A 15,134-nucleotide genomic window follows, 5' to 3' on the forward strand; every position below is an offset into this window, starting at 1 on the left:
CATACAGTAGATGAGGCTGGCCTCAAACTCAAAGAGATCCTCCTGCCTCTGCCTCCTAAGTGGTGGGATTAAAGATGTGTGCCATCATTGCCAAACTTCAAGGTGCTTTTCTAGGATGGCCCCTGGCCATCAGACCTGGTGGCAGTCAAGGCAAACAGGTAGACAGAACTCATGGCCCAACTTTACGGGAACTGTTCACTGTTTTATATGGCAGCTGTTTGGCCCTGGGTCACATTTAGCAAGAGGTTACTTTGGGGGTTTGGGGATAGCTTAATTGGTGAAGTGTTTGCCGCACAAGCAAGAGGATCTGAGTTTGATGCTCAGAACCCAGGCTTTTGTTTTATTTTTTTAAAGCTGAGGACAGTGGCACATATTTGTAATTATGCATTGGGGAAGTATAGACAGGCGGATTTCTGGGGCTCACTGGCCAGCCAGTCTAGCTATCCTTTGAAAAAGGATAAAAGGGTGGAAAGCCTGAGGTTGTCCTCTGGCACCTGCACAGAAAGTTACTCAGTACCCAGTACTGCTTGTACACATCAGTGACCTGATCCTCACGCAATAAAGAGCAGCTGAAATGGGAAAGCCGGCAAAGCTACAGCACAAAGTCGGCACTCTACGTAAGATGTGTTTTTACACAAAGTGTAAGGTGCGTTCATGCAGGCATCATAGAGGCCAAAGGTGCTGGATACCCCTGGAGCTGGAGTTACAGGTGGCTCTGAGCTGCCAGACATGGTGCTGGGAACTGAACTCCGGTTCTCTCGTAAGAGCAGTATGTGCTCTTAACTGCAGAACAACCATCTCCAGCCCCTTGAAGATTAGTTTTGGCAACCTGACAATCTAGAATTATCTGGGAAGGGAGTTTCATTGAAGGATTATCTAAATTAAGTTGGCTTGTGAATGTCTTTGAGGGGATTATTTATGTTAACTGAGGAGGGAAGAAACATCCACTGTGGGCAGCACCAGACCCTAGGCAGAGGACCCTGAACTTGTGAGAAGAAAGCAAGCTAAGCACCAGCAAGAGTGCATTTGTCTTCACTTTTGCTTCTTTGCTGTGGATGCAACTGCACCAGCCCAGTCAAGCTTCTGAGACTTCCTACCATCATGGATTAACCTGGGGGTAATGAACCTAATAAACCCCTTTTCCCTTAAGTTGCTATGGCTGGGGTATTTAGCATAGCAACAGGATTCAAAACTAAGACAGTCGGTTCTCCTTGGAGCAGCCTATGTGATACTAGTGTATGTGAGAGGTGTATTTAGAAGCCTCCAGTGCCTCCTAGGATGAAGAGCCGACAGTCCCTGCCAGTCGTAGTAACTTATAATCCTAGCACTGGAGAGGCTGATGCAGGAGGATTGCCGTAAGTTCAGGACCAGCCATACATACTGTGAGACCCTGCCTCAATGCCCGGCACACCTTTCAGAAGAAAGGACAAGAGTCCCTTTCTCTGTGTCTTCTCTCAACTCCTCCTGGCCCCTCACTTGTCAGCCACTCTGGTCTCCCAGGTCCTCAGATTCCTCTTGTTTTCTACTGCTCTTGGGGGTGGGGGTGGAGGTGAGGGGTCTTTGCACCTGCTGTTATCTCTGGACAGCCCCTCCTCTGCTTCGCTCCTTTGGTAGGTGACTCCTGCTTGTCTTTGAAGACATGATCGAATGTCTCTTCCATGGGAAATCCCACCTCTGAGACATTTCATGCCCAGCTGGTGTCAGCCAGTCAAAGGGGATGTTAATTTGAGGGGGCAGGCATGCCAGTCATGCTGCTGTGATGGGGGCTGACCTGACTGGACCTGAGATCCAGGGCTCTCCAGGTGATCTGTGCTGGAGAGCACCCACAGGGCACAGATCAGTGCCCAGTTTTGAATGCTTATTAATAAACAGTTTGTGGCACTCGATCGTGTCCCAGTCCAAAAGACAAAATCGTTGGACAGTATAGAAAGTAGTAGCTCAGCTGTACAGGGCATACTGCCTGAGTGCCAGCTATGCCCTGTCAGGCTTGTGTGCATTTGTGTGTGCCTCCAAGCACTGGTCAGCCTAGGAGAAATCCACACATGGGTTCAAGTGCCACTGGACCACACAGTACTGGGGTGTTACCCTCCTTGGGTTCGTCCTAAGGTAAGTAGAACACTGGGTGGTGCTCTGGGGTCGGTCTGACCTCAAGCAGATGGAAGGTAACTGGGACCTCTAACTGGGACATGTAACAAGGTTGAGGACCACCAGGGCAGCTGGGTAACAGACTCAGCCAGGAGGGCGGTTGAGACGGATGTCATTGCTTGCTGCCAACCTCCCCAAAGTTCCCAAAGACTGAGTCACTTCACCAGCTTGGGCTGCATCCTTTATTTCATATCATAGCCTCTGGAGCGACTCCGTTCTCCAGGATAAGGTTTCATGGCTTGATACTCCTCTGGGCTTAGCATTTGCCATCCTTCATGATCTGAATGTCCTTTTTGGTTTTCCTAGAATCAAAGAAGAATGAGGCCATTCACTGTAGAAACTACAAGGGACGGTTAAAAAAAAAAAATGCCCAGTCCAACTAGACTTCCTGCTGAGCCCCTCCTGGAAATGTCCAGATGTGAAGCAGATTCAGGGATCTGATAGCATACCTCCTTATAAACTGACCCTCTTACCCCTCTTAGTGGGGTTTCAGCTACCACTGCTTACTGGTGGCTGCCAAACCTCTGTCCTGTCTGTTCTTGCACCAACAAGTTATACCAGAGACCAACTGTCCACAAACATCACTGACTCCCTTCCAGCCACCCAAGGCCATAAGTAATGTGTACTAGGCCTGGAACAGCAGGGCTAGGATCCCTTACCCAGGAGACTGGGATTCTAACTTCAAGGCCTTTCTGAACTTTATAAAATAAATTCAAGGCCTACACAACTTAACTAGACCCTGTTTAAAAATAAAGGGCACAGATGTGGCTAGCCACGCATATAGGAGATTCTGTGTTGGATCCCTAGTACTGAAACAAAACCATCGAGTTCAAGATCAGTCGGGGTTGTGGACTGAAGGAAGCCTGTTAAGGTTGAACTAGAGAATTATGGCCATCAGTCACTTAGGGGCAGCACCCCCAAGCCCCTGCACATGCAGATGAGACATCCCTAACATCTCAGACCAAGCCAATAGGAAGCACCTGCTGTGAGACCCCAACCACCCCCAAACTGTACTTAAGATCCAGAGGAATAAAGGTGTGTGAGAATGACTCCATCGTCTGAGAGCATCTGTCATACAGACGCTGCCTGGGAAGAGAAGCTCTTCAGAAGCCTTTGTCACCAGAAGCTCCCCTGCACTCCACTCCCTGGCCAGCCTTCCAGCCCTAGGCTCAGTGCAGCCAGTGCAGTAGCAGAGGCAGCGGAGGCACGTCCCATCCCTGTTCGTGTCCTTTCCCCCTCACTTGACCCCTCCAGCCAGGCAGGGCCAGAGATCTCTGGTACTCAGAGAGGCAATAACAAGACCCGCTTCAGAAGGGAAGGGAGGAAGGACAGCTGCTCTCACCCTCCCTCCCTCTCACCCTTCACAGCCAAGTGCAGACTGAGCCTGTCAATTGTACCCCCAGATATCTTCTAACCATGAATTTTGGTATGGCCTTTTTCAGAGCAAGGACCCTAACTTCTTAATTTCTTCCAATACAGATTTCCACATCTGCCTAGACAGCTTTGAACTTGCCAAAGATTTTTCCCTGATCTCACCAGGCTCTCTCAGTCTGATGGATAATTTTACTGGTGAGGAAACTGAGACCAAGTGGGTAATCTAATTAATGTACCAAAGCCATGGTCTAGCCCCTACTCATCTCATCACCTCTCATCCACTTCACATTCTATTATAGCTAGCTTCTTTCTCCTACTTGGACTTATATTTTCTGCGTTTTTCTAGCTGCTTCTACATATGTTACAGGGCAAGCTTGGGTTTTACTTCCTCTAGTCTTCCCTGGTCCTGCTCTCTTCTGTTCCTGTGTGCTCCAGGTCTTGAACTGTGCTGCCATTGGCTGACTGTTGAAATGGCTTCCCTCTCTTAGCCTGACTCTGAGAGACTAGAGAGACTCTTGGGGACTAGCCATTGTAAGTGCTCAGTAAATAATAGTTCGTTAGGGGAATGAAAGGTCAGGTGAGATCATCTAGTTAGTCAGGGACAGAACAAAAAACATAACTCAGGGTTTCTGCCCCCTCCCCTTGCTCCTGTTGGTTTCTGGCTTTTGACCTGGTACCCCTCCCTGTGCTGGCTTTGCGATACATTTAGTTCAATTCAGCAGACAGATATCTAAGGACTTTTCTGGCCATGTCAGTGTGTGAAGGATGTGCATGCACCAGAGAGGGGACCACCCAAACATGTTGGATGGGAAGGAACTTACATCCGGGTCACGCAGAGGTGGCATTCATTCTCATATGTGAGGCCATCTGTGCCACAGATCAGGTTAGGTGACCGGGGACAGTTTGGAAACTCAGCCATGTGCTCACAGATGGGCTGTGGAAAGCAGAAGTAGTAGGGGATTCAGAGGTAGTGGTCATGGCCCCAGGGCTCTGCTTGGAACATGAAACCAGCTACTCAGGACTCCCTGGTGTGTTTGCTTCTGTGGATCCATGGGACTGGATTTATATACTTAAGTTGGAGTCTATGTCTGTTGAACCATGATGTGTGACATCCTGCCTGTACTTGTGTGTTTCTCTCTCTCTCTCTCTCTCTCTCTCTCTCTCTCTCTCTCTCTCTCTCTCTCTCTCTCTCTCTCTTGTGTGTGTGTGTGTGTGTGTGTGTGTTGGGGGAGTGTATAAGAAGCTTGTGCCCCAGAGCTCCCTGGTTCACATACTTCTCAGTGGATGTAACTAGAAACTCTGCTCCCGGTCCAGTTATGAGCCCAGTAAACAGCCCTCCATCATTTCTAGGAAGTGTCTCACTTCCTTGAGGCTCCTGAAATTTCCAAGGCCAATATGGTCTTTTTTGTGTAGGAGGTGGGTACGTGTGTGTATATATATATATGTTTGCATGTATGCAGAGGCCATTGAACATTGGATGTTGTTCCTTAAGAAACATTCACATTGTTTTTTCGGGACAGGTTCTCTCATGGTCTGGAACTCACCAAGGAGGCTAGGCCAGGAAGCCCCAGAGATGTTCCTGTCTGTCTTAGAATTCTACTGCTGTGAACAGACACCATGACCAAGGCAACTCTTATAAGGACAACATTTAATTGAGGCTGGCTCATAGGTTCAGAGGTTGAGTCCAGTTCATTAAGATAGGAGCATGGCAGCATCCAGGCAGGCATGGTGTAGGAAGAGCTGAGAATTCTACATCTTCATCTGAAGGTTGCTAAGAGAGCACTGACTTCCAGGCAGCTAGGATGAGGGTCTGAAGGCCCACACATACAGTAACACATCCACACCAACAAGGTCACACCTCCTAATAGTGCCACTCCCTGGGTTAGGTATACTCAAACCACCACATTCCACTCCCTGGCCCCCATAGACTTGTCCAAACACATGAGTCTATGGGGGCCATACCTAAACTTAGTATGATGCCAGATACATATAGTCCACTTCCAAAGCACCCATAGTCTAGCAGTCTCAACAGTGTTAAAAGTCCAAAATTCAAAGTCTCTTCTGAGATTCATCCAATCACTTAACTGTAATCCCCAAAGCAAGGCAGGAAACCAACTGGTCAGACTCTAAACTCTGCATCTCCAGGGCTGATGTCAAAGTGGTCTTCAGATCTCCATCAGCAGATAGCCCATGGCTCTGGCATCTCGAACATCTTGGGGTGTCCAAGGCAACTTCAATGTTACACCTTCTTGTTTCAGTGTCTGGGATCCACACATGATCTTCTGGGCAACTCCGAAGGGCTGGCGTCACTTCTCCAGCTCGGCCCTCTGTAGCACAAGTTCAGGTTGATCCATTCCACTGCTGCTGCTGTTCTTGGTGATCATCCTGGCATCTCCAATACACTAGGGTCTTCAACTGCAACTAGGCTTCACCAGTAGCCTCTCATAAGCTCTCATCATGGTGCCAAGCCTCAATTCCTTTGCATGACCCCATCAGTCCTGGGCCATCAACTACAACTGAGGCTCCACCTTCACCATGGCCTTCCTGGCCTCTCACAGTGCCCAGCCTCAGCTGCTCTCCATGACTCCCCTCATGCCTTTAAAACCAGTACCACCTGGGTGACTCTTACACATTACCAAGTCCAGCTGTAGCATGAGGTACAACCTTGGCTATCTCTGGAACACAGCTTCTTTGTGCTCTCAGAAAACACTTCCCAGAAGATTTTACCTCAGTGATGCTGGTCTCTTAATCACCACTAATTTCTTAGCTCTAGCTAACCAACATTAATTGTCCCAGTTTCAGTTTTCCAACTCCTTCACACTCCCTAGCTTGGCTGTCCTGAAACTTGCTCTGAAGATTGACCTTGAACTCAAGATCTGCATGCCTGTGTCTCCTGAATGCTGGGACTAAAGGCATGTAACGCCATGCCTAGATTTAAGCTTTTCTCTACTTGAAACTTGCTCTGTACCAGGCTGGCCTTGAACTCAAGAGATCTACTTGCCTCTGTCTCCTGGAATTAAATGCGTGTGCCGCCATGCTTGGAAACTTGGGTGAGTGAGATCATGCCCCAAGGTCATCACTCTCAATTCAATTTGATCTCCTTCAACACAGGATTCAGCTCCATTCCACTTTCTGGTGCCCCTTTAATACTCAAACCATATATTTTATATTTTTCCTTTCTAAGCTTGCCACGCTTGTTCAAAGGATTTTCATGAGACTTAACCAGAGAACAAAGTCTATGATGGGTGTTTCTGAGACTTCTTTTGTCAATTAATATAAATCTCTTTACCTTAACCTCAGGTAGATTCTTCAAATAAGGGCAAAAAGCAGCCACATTCTTCACCAAAATACCACAAAACAGATTCTAGGCCATGTACTGAAATTCTTCTCCACTGAAACCAGGTCTACAAAGTGAAGTCACCCTCAACAACAAAGACTTCCATATTCCTACGGGGATAGCCCATTAAGCCCCACTTAAAGCATTCTACCATTTTCCAAATCCAAAGTCCCCAAGTCAACATTCTTCCCAACAAAAGCATGGTCAGGCCTATCACAGCAGTACCCCAGTCTCTGATACCAACTTCTGTCTTAGTTAGGGTTTACTGCTATGAACAGACACCATGACCAAGGCAACTCTTATAAGGACAATATTTAATTGGGACTGGCTTACAGGTTCAGAGGTCCAGTCCAGTGTCATCAAGGCGAGAGGAGCATGGCAGTGTTCAGGAAGCCATGGTGCAGGAGCTGAGAGTTCTACATCTTCACTTGAAGACTGCTAGGAGAACACTGACTTCTAGGCAGCTAGGGTAAGGGTTTTAAATTTAAAGCCCAAACTCACAGTGGCGCACCTACTCCAACAAGGCCACACCTCCAAATAGTGCCACTCCCTGGGCTAGGCACACTCAAACCACTACACTAACTCTGCTTCACAAGCACCAGGTTTAAATGGGTGCTAGAAGTCAAACTCAGGTTTTCACATTTGCAAGGCACCAGTTACCAACTGAGCTCTCCCAGCCCCCAATATGGTCCTTGTGGGAAGGCTTATAGCTCAATTAGTCTCCGAGTGAAAGGTTCTCAGGCTGAACTGACTCAAGACTGGGACTGGAGTCTGGATCAAAGAAAGGGTGAGGCGGGGGGCAGTGTAGGGGAGCAGTAGAAACCCATGCTCTAGCGTTCAGCATGGTGGTGCAGAGCTGTGAGCCCAGCAGCTGAAGGTGGAAGGAGGAGAATCCCAAGGTCAAGCTTTTCATCAACTAGCTGAAAATCGGCCTCTGCCACGGGAGGCCTGTTTCAAAATACAAAGCAAGTGCACTCCAGAGACCCCCAGATCAGACGCCAAGGCTTTGTAAACTTGGGTGAGCTGTCTCTATTCTCTGAGCCCCAGCTTCCTCATCAGCGAAAACGGCACATAACTGTTCTTCTCATGAGGATCAGCCTATAAAATATCTGCTTCTTTGGAACCAAGTAAGGGATACTGGATTTGAATGGACTACCGAATAGGGAAGATTCTGAGGCTGCTGCTTGGACCTTGTCACAGAGTGTGAGACCCAAGGGGGAACCTGGCAGGGCGGTTTGACGTTTGCCCACTTAGAGTGAAGGGATGAAAGGAGGAGATGTGCTTGGCTGACATCCACAGGGCCTTCAGTGTATTGGGGTGTGACCTCTTTGGCCTGAAACCTGTGGCCTATCCTGTGCCACACAGAGCACAGCAGGTGAGGTGTCCTGCTGTGTCGGGGAGGGGGTGGGGACTACAACAGAGAAAAGGACCTTGGAGAGCAGGGATGTGGCAGATCCTGAGGGCTGAGGCCAGGCTTGGAGCTTGGGCCTGTTCTGTCTGGAGGAGGTATTCTGAGGAAAATGCAGGTGCAGGAGGCCATCTTGGCTACCTTGGGACCACTGAAGGTGTCAGCAGAAGGACGGATGTCCTAGAGTGGATGAGAGGACTCCTGAGCATGATGTCCTTACCATTCTGGAGAAAAGCCTCGCTGCGGACACCGGCAGTTCTGGAGGACAAAGAGAACAAAGCAAGATGCTGTCAGATCTGGCTGCCAGGTCAGAGTCTGGGGACCCCTCCTGCTCTAGGGCACCTGGCCCAGGCTCTGTGAATCAGGACTTCTTGAGGAAACATTGGGTTGGGTTACATGAATAAAGACATGGAAAATATAGTCCTGGAAAATACTAATAATATAAAAAAAATCAGCAGTTAGCTGTATGCGGGACACTGCAAATACGTGTCTTTTGGTACTCTCCACACCTCTTGCCACCCGAACAAGAAGGAAGGGTGGAGGTAGTAAATGTTATATCTGTGAGCCAGAGTTCAGTACAGGCCTAAGGTACCAGCCTTGGCTGCTGGGAGTGCTAGCTGTTCACAATCAGTCCCTTCCTAGGAATGAAGCTTAGGGAATGGCGCCGCCTCATTCGACCTTGCCTCCCAGATCACAGATCTCCCCCAAGCAGCCTTCTGGAACACGCTGAGGTGCCTCGCAAGCTCCAGAGCTTCCTGCAAGGCCACCTGACACATGGTTACACTCAGCCAGCTCCCTCACCCTGGGTAGCTAGTCCTTCCACACTTCTCAGTGATGCGTGCAGGCTCAGGTCTGTCTGCCGGAGAGCTCGACAGACCTATGACAGGCCCAGCTTGAATGACAGGTCAGACAAGGCAGAGCTCGGACTTACACACGGGTTCACCATCCCAAGTTCGACTCCCTACACACACAGTTATTGCCCGGAAGACTTGGCTGAGCCTCTTACAGGACGGGAGCAAAGCTGTGTGATCATGGGCTGTAGGCTGATGTCATTATGCGGGTGAAGGCAGATACAAGATAAAACAAGGCCTGTCATTGGATGAGAAGGAAGGGAGGGAACAGAGGTTTTAGAAGGAGAGGGAGGAGCAGAAAGGGAGAAGTAACATGGAGGCAGATGTAGACAATCCTTGCCGTGCATCTCTATGCAGATACAGGTTGTTATGAGACTATTCTTAAGGGATGGATGTGTACAGGATTCTGTGTGTCTAGATGAGCAAACTGTATCTTATCTAGGTGGGCGATTTATATCCTTATCAACTGGTTGTAAGTTAATGGTGTGGATGTATTATACATTGAATAATTAACATATAGACCTGATATAGGTGGGTGGGGCCCACGCTAGCATGGCCCACGGAATACGATGTGTGTGTCAGGTGTGGTAACAACCCTCCGAGGGGACAGTGTGTGAAAACAGTAACAAAGAACAGCAAGAGGGCGTGGATCTGCGCGGAGTGGAAACTCTCAGAACTGGTTGTGTACTTTTTTAAATTTTACGGCAACAATGGGCAAGGCAGGTGGGCAAGAGAACATGAGCTGTATCTAAGGCCCAGGTGGGAGGAACAGTGGCTCTGAAGGTGGGAGAAGGGATGGGTGCTTCCCGATGCCTCTGCAGGGCCGTCCAGAGCCTGATGGAGCTCTCTCTACCTCATGTAGAGGAGCTCAGCAGTGCCCGAGGCTGCAGGGAGGTGGACTACATTTCCGGAGGAGCGGAAATCTGCGTTATTGTAAAGGAAGCCGCCTCCAGCATTAGAGTTCCACATTGACTGCAAGCTTAGCTGATTTGATCTTCTCTTGGAGATTTCTCAGGCAGAGAGAAAAAAAGGGACTGAAACTGTCACCCTGGTATGCTCTGTCATCTTGGCAATGGGAGATCGAAATGTAAATCTAACCTTGTCGCCACACTGCTCAAACGTTTCCGTCATAACTAAAAAATGACCCGAATGTCTTCCCACAGAGAACAGATAAAGTGTGAAGCTTACATACGGTGGAGTACTACACAGCAAGAAAAACAAGCACACTCAGGAGGCAGGTCAGGAGGATTACCGCAAGTTCAAGGCCAGCCTGCACCTGCACATGGAGTGAGTGCCAGATCAGCCAGGGCAACAGAGTAGGACCCTGTCTCAAAACAACACACAAATAAACAAACAAAAAGCAACCATGGCTGTGGTGTGTTTTCATCATTTTTCACTGCTGCTACAAAATGTCACGCCCAAAAGCAACTTCTAAGAGAAGGAATGTGTTCTGTCTTTTGGTTCCAGTGGGAGAAGAGTCCATCGTGGAAAGGAAAAAGGAGCAAGCAGTAGACGTGGTTGCGGTGTGTGTGTGTGTGTGTGTGTATGTGTGTGTATGTATGTGTATATGTGTGTGTATGTATGTGTGTATGTGTGCGCGTGTGTGTATGTGTGTGTGTGGGGTGTGTGTGTGTGTGGGGGGGGTGTGTGTGTGTGTGTGTGTGTGTGGGTGTGTGTGTGTGTGTGTGTGTGGTGTGTGTGTGTGTGTGTGTGTGGGTGTGGGGGGTGTGGGGGGGGTGGTGGGGGTGTGTGTGTGGGGTGTGTGTGGGTGTGTGTGTGGGGGTGTGGGGTGGGTTTGTGTGTGTGTGTGGGTTGGTGTGGGTGGTGTGTGTGTGGTGTGTGTGTGGTGTGTGTGTGTGGGGTGTGTGCATGTGTTTTAGAAACAAGCTGGACCCTTTGTGGGACAACGCTCTCTCAATAGCACTGAACAGAACTGCTGCCTTTAAGACAGGGATGGGGGTTGGGGATTTAGCTCAGCGGTAGAGCGCTTGCCTAGCAAGCGCAAGGCCCTGAGTTCGGTCCCCAGCTCCGAAAAAAAAAAAAAGAAAAAAGAAAAAAGAAAAGAAAAAAAAAAAAAAAAGACAGGGATGGTCCAGGATGGACCAGCAAGAGAGAAATTTCTGGAGGGGTGGAAAGGTTCTGTATTTTGTGTATCTTATTTGTTTTTTGTTGTTAAGACAAGGTCTTGTGGGCTGGAGAGATGGCTCAGTGGTTCAGAGCACTGACCGCTCTTCTAGAGGTCCTGAGTTCAATTCATAGAAACCATACAGTGGCTCACAACCATCTGTAATGAGATCTGATGCCCTCTTCTGGTGTGTCTGAAGACAGTGACAGTGCACTTATATATAATAAATAAATAAATAATAAATCTTTAAAAAATAAAGGGTTCTAGAGGTGGCTCAGTGGTTAGGAGCATGATTGTTTTTCTAGAGGTCCTGAGTTCAATTCCCAGCAAACACATGGTGGTTCACAGACATCTGTAATGAGATCTGATGCCTTCTTCAGGTGTGTCTGAAGACAGCTACAGTGTACTTATATACATAAAATTAATAATTAAAAAAAGACAACGTCTTGCTATGTAAACTTGACTGGCTTGGAGCTTGCTATATAGATCAGGCTGGCTTCGAACACATGCAGGACATTAAGGTGTTTCTGCCTCAAGTCCTGGAATCACAGGAATGTACCATCTTGCCCAGCTGGCTTCTGTATCTTATTCACGTATTTTATGTATATAAGCTCTCTGTCTTCAGACACACCAGAAGAAGGAATCTAGTCCCATTACAGATGGTTGTGAGCTACCATGTGGTGGCTGGGAATTGAAATCAGGACCTTTAGGAAGAGCAGTCAAGTGCTCCTAACCACTGAGCCATCTCTCCAGTCCTCAAGGTCTGTATCTTGATAGAGGTTTGGAATATAGAGGCGTGTGCATTGTCACAGCTCATCGGTAAGATGTACTGAGTAGAAACACCATGTATTCCATGGCTGGAACTATGAGGAGAAGCATTCACAAAGGCTGAGCAAGTGTGGTGGTGGAGGCCTATAATCCTAGCTCTTGGAGAGTTGAGGCAGAAGGAGCAGAAATTCCAGGTGAGACCCAACTATACAGCAGAACAAAAACGTCAAACGTTTAAAGCAGAATGCCTCTTCTCTGGCGCCCATCCCTGTCCCTCAGCTCCTTCTGGACCAGCATTCCACAGTCACATGTTCAGGGCCCAAGGGTCCCTCGCTGCTCATTGTCCTGAAGCAGCGGCTTCTCTAACTCTTGCAGACCTGCTGCCTGAGATGCTTCACCCCCAGTCTCTGTCTATGAAGCCACGGCATCCTCCCAAGGCTCAGAAGCTTTCCCTACTGTCCCTCACAGTTCCTTGAGAAGACCTGGATTTGAGCTTTGTCACAAAGCCGAATGTTGTCCCACTCACTGGGTCACCCCTGCCTCCCTGTGAACCCAAGTTTCTTGGGACTCCCTGTGGTACCTCATCAGAACCTCACCCAGTGAACGTTCAGGAACTGAGCACCGAAGTGTGTTGTGGGAGACCTTACATGGTCAGAATTTCTTCCTAGGGCTGTGAAAAATTGTATTCAACCCCCGGCACCCCTTGCCTTGACCCAGGGGCAGTCTTCTTCATTCAGCCAAGGTTGGAGCCTGAAATGTGTACAAGGATCTTCAAAGCAGGCTGCTTAATGTTCCCATTGGAAGAAGAGGCACATGGGAAATGAGGAACAGGCATGGGGGAAGGCAGACTGTGGCCGACCAGAGACTGCAGGCCCCTTCCTCATCACCGAGCTCCCAGCTGTGAGGGCATGAGGCAGTGGGCACGGAGTCAATGGCCTCGAGGTCCTGCTGCACATTGCTTTATGTGACTCTCATCTAGTTCTTCCCAGTGGGCCTCTCAGCCTCTCCATCCTGTTTATACTCAACATGCAAGCTAGAACGTTCTTTAAAGGTTTAACTCCACTCCAAACCTGACACTGGCTCCCGCTTCACTCTGAGGAAAAGGTTCTCACGCTGACCCCCAAGACTTGGCCTAACATAGCTCTCGGCTGCCTCTCTCCTCCTCCCTTCTCCTCCCCTTGCCCCTCTCCTGTCTTCTCACTCTGTACCATGCCCTTCACCCCTCTGCATCCACACCGTACCTCAAACACTCTACCATGCTTCTACCCTTGTATCGGCTGGTTCCTTCACTGGAATATTCTTGTCCAAAATACCTTCACCCCCTCACCTTCCTCAAGCTCTCCTCAAACCTGAATCTAAGAGACCTCCCCTAACTTAACACTGCAGCTCCCTCCCAATCCCCATCTCCAAGCTCCATATTTTTCTTAGCCTTTATCATGTTCTTGTATACCATTCATTGCCTACCACCACCACCCCTTTCTGTGAAGATCTCTTGGGACAGTGCTATTTTTGGATCTGAAGCAATGAGACTGATAGGATGTTCCAGGCCTTGAGGAAGTCACCTCTGGTCTATGTGTCTAATCACCCAACCCCCCCCCCCAGCTTAAGTGGTTGTCTTGGATCCCGTACTACAACTTGTCAAAACAGAACAGTACCCTGAGGTCCTGGGACAAGTCTCTCTTAGCACTCACCACCCCACAGCCAACCTGGGGCCTGGCTGTTCCTTCTCTCTCCTCAGTCTCCAGTCCATAATCACTCAAATGAAGCTTCAAACTGAAACAGCACCCTACTTCACAGTTCCACGGGATGAGGACTTGTCAGTTCTGGTCCCGAGTCAGGACTGAACCCATCTCTTTTCTCCCAGTGTTTTGCCTACTATAGTAGGGTGAATGCAGAAGGAAGAGCTATGCAGAAAGCCCAGGCCTCCCAGAAAGCTCCAGGCCTTGCCTCTGCCCCCACGCCCAAGCTCACTGGCTAAGATCAAGCTACAGAGAGACCACGTTCTGCCCACTCACCCCTGTCCATGGCAAGGAGGGGAACCAAGGTCAGGGTGACCAACCACAGATGCATCGCCATTCTGCTTGTGAGCTGTGTGACCTCAGCCAACTGTGGGCTGGGACCTATTTATTGTCTGATCTCTACCCTTATCTTATCTGGTGACCAGTTGGCAGCCACAGTGTCACCTCAAGTTAATCTCTTCATCCTGACACCTGGAAAGGGCTTGCTCAAGGCTTGAGGCTGACTTTGTGGTGCTGTGACAATGGGTCTTGGGGCCCAGGGACAAAGCTAGGGTTGGCAGGTGTCCAGGGTGAGCAAAGGGTTGGACAGGTTGTAAAACTGACTTCGTGCGTCGATTAAAGCAAGAAGTGGGAGGAGGGAGTGGAGCAGAGAGAGACACTAAACAGAGCAGAGATGACAGCAGGGAATGAGAGTGGGTGGGGGTGGGGTGGGGGGCACAGAAGGCAGGGATGGGGAAGAGCGTCACGGGTGCCTCTGCCAGGGCCACGTCTGCCAGGGCCGCCTCTTTTAAATCCATGAAAAGCCACTTTCCTTATTTGGACTCACATGAGTGTTTATTTGGTTCTGGTGCTGAGGATTGAGTTTGTATCTCAGGGGTGCGGGGCAACCGCTTTTCTGCTGATCTCCAGCCCCCTTTCAACTTATTGAGACAGGATCCCTCTTAGTTGCGTACTCTGGCCTCGAACTTACTCTGTAGCCCAGGCAGTCCTTGAACTTGGATTTTCTGCCTCATTTTTCCAAGCAGCCCAACAAGGCCTGCCCAACTGGGTCTTGGTTTACCTGTATACAACACGAAGATGATACTTTTGGCTCCACTTCCATCGTAGGGCTCCACCAGGGACAGTGGTGGAGCAGACAGGAAACCACTTTCCCTCATATGGAATAAGGAAAGGGGAAATAGAACTGATTTGAAAAACTTTTTAAAGGGCTTTTTTAGATTTATTTTTATTTTATGAGTATGAATGTTTTGCCTATATGTCTATGTGGGCACCATGTGCATGTTTGGTGCCTTCAAAGGTCAGAGAGGGTGTGAGATCCCCAGGAGTCATGGACGGCTGTAGAATGATATGCAGGTGGGTGCTAGCAAGCAAGCCCAGGTCCTCTGCA

At 49.0% G+C, this 15,134-nt stretch overlaps 1 protein-coding gene across 1 annotated transcript; it reads right to left on the reverse strand.

The window, feature by feature from the left end:
* Positions 1-2,313: 2,313 nt before the first annotated feature.
* Positions 2,314-14,134, reverse strand: Spink4 (serine peptidase inhibitor Kazal type 4). The gene is made up of 4 exons (XM_032905030.1): positions 14,024-14,134; positions 8,485-8,522; positions 4,341-4,453; positions 2,314-2,447 (listed from the first exon to the last, which is right to left on the reverse strand). Exons 1-4 carry the CDS (start codon positions 14,082-14,084, stop codon positions 2,402-2,404), a joined length of 258 nt encoding a protein of 85 aa, XP_032760921.1. The 5' UTR covers positions 14,085-14,134; the 3' UTR covers positions 2,314-2,401.
* Positions 14,135-15,134: the final 1,000 nt, after the last annotated feature.

This window comes from Rattus rattus, chromosome 1, assembly GCF_011064425.1.
Source record: "Rattus rattus isolate New Zealand chromosome 1, Rrattus_CSIRO_v1, whole genome shotgun sequence".
In the NCBI taxonomy this organism is placed as follows: domain Eukaryota; kingdom Metazoa; phylum Chordata; class Mammalia; order Rodentia; family Muridae; genus Rattus; species Rattus rattus.

Excerpts from the sequence above, each read along its gene's own strand:
- Spink4 (XM_032905030.1), bottom strand. The coding sequence starts at position 14,084 with ATGGCGATGCATCTGTGGTTGGTCACCCTGACCTTGGTTCCCCTCCTT. Across the intron at positions 8,523-14,023 it reads CCTCCTTGCCATGGACAGGG|AACTGCCGGTGTCCGCAGCG; the intron begins GTGAGTGGGCAG and ends TTTGTCCTCCAG. Across the intron at positions 2,448-4,340 it reads CACCTCTGCGTGACCCGGAT|GAAAACCAAAAAGGACATTC; the intron begins GTAAGTTCCTTC and ends CTTTGATTCTAG.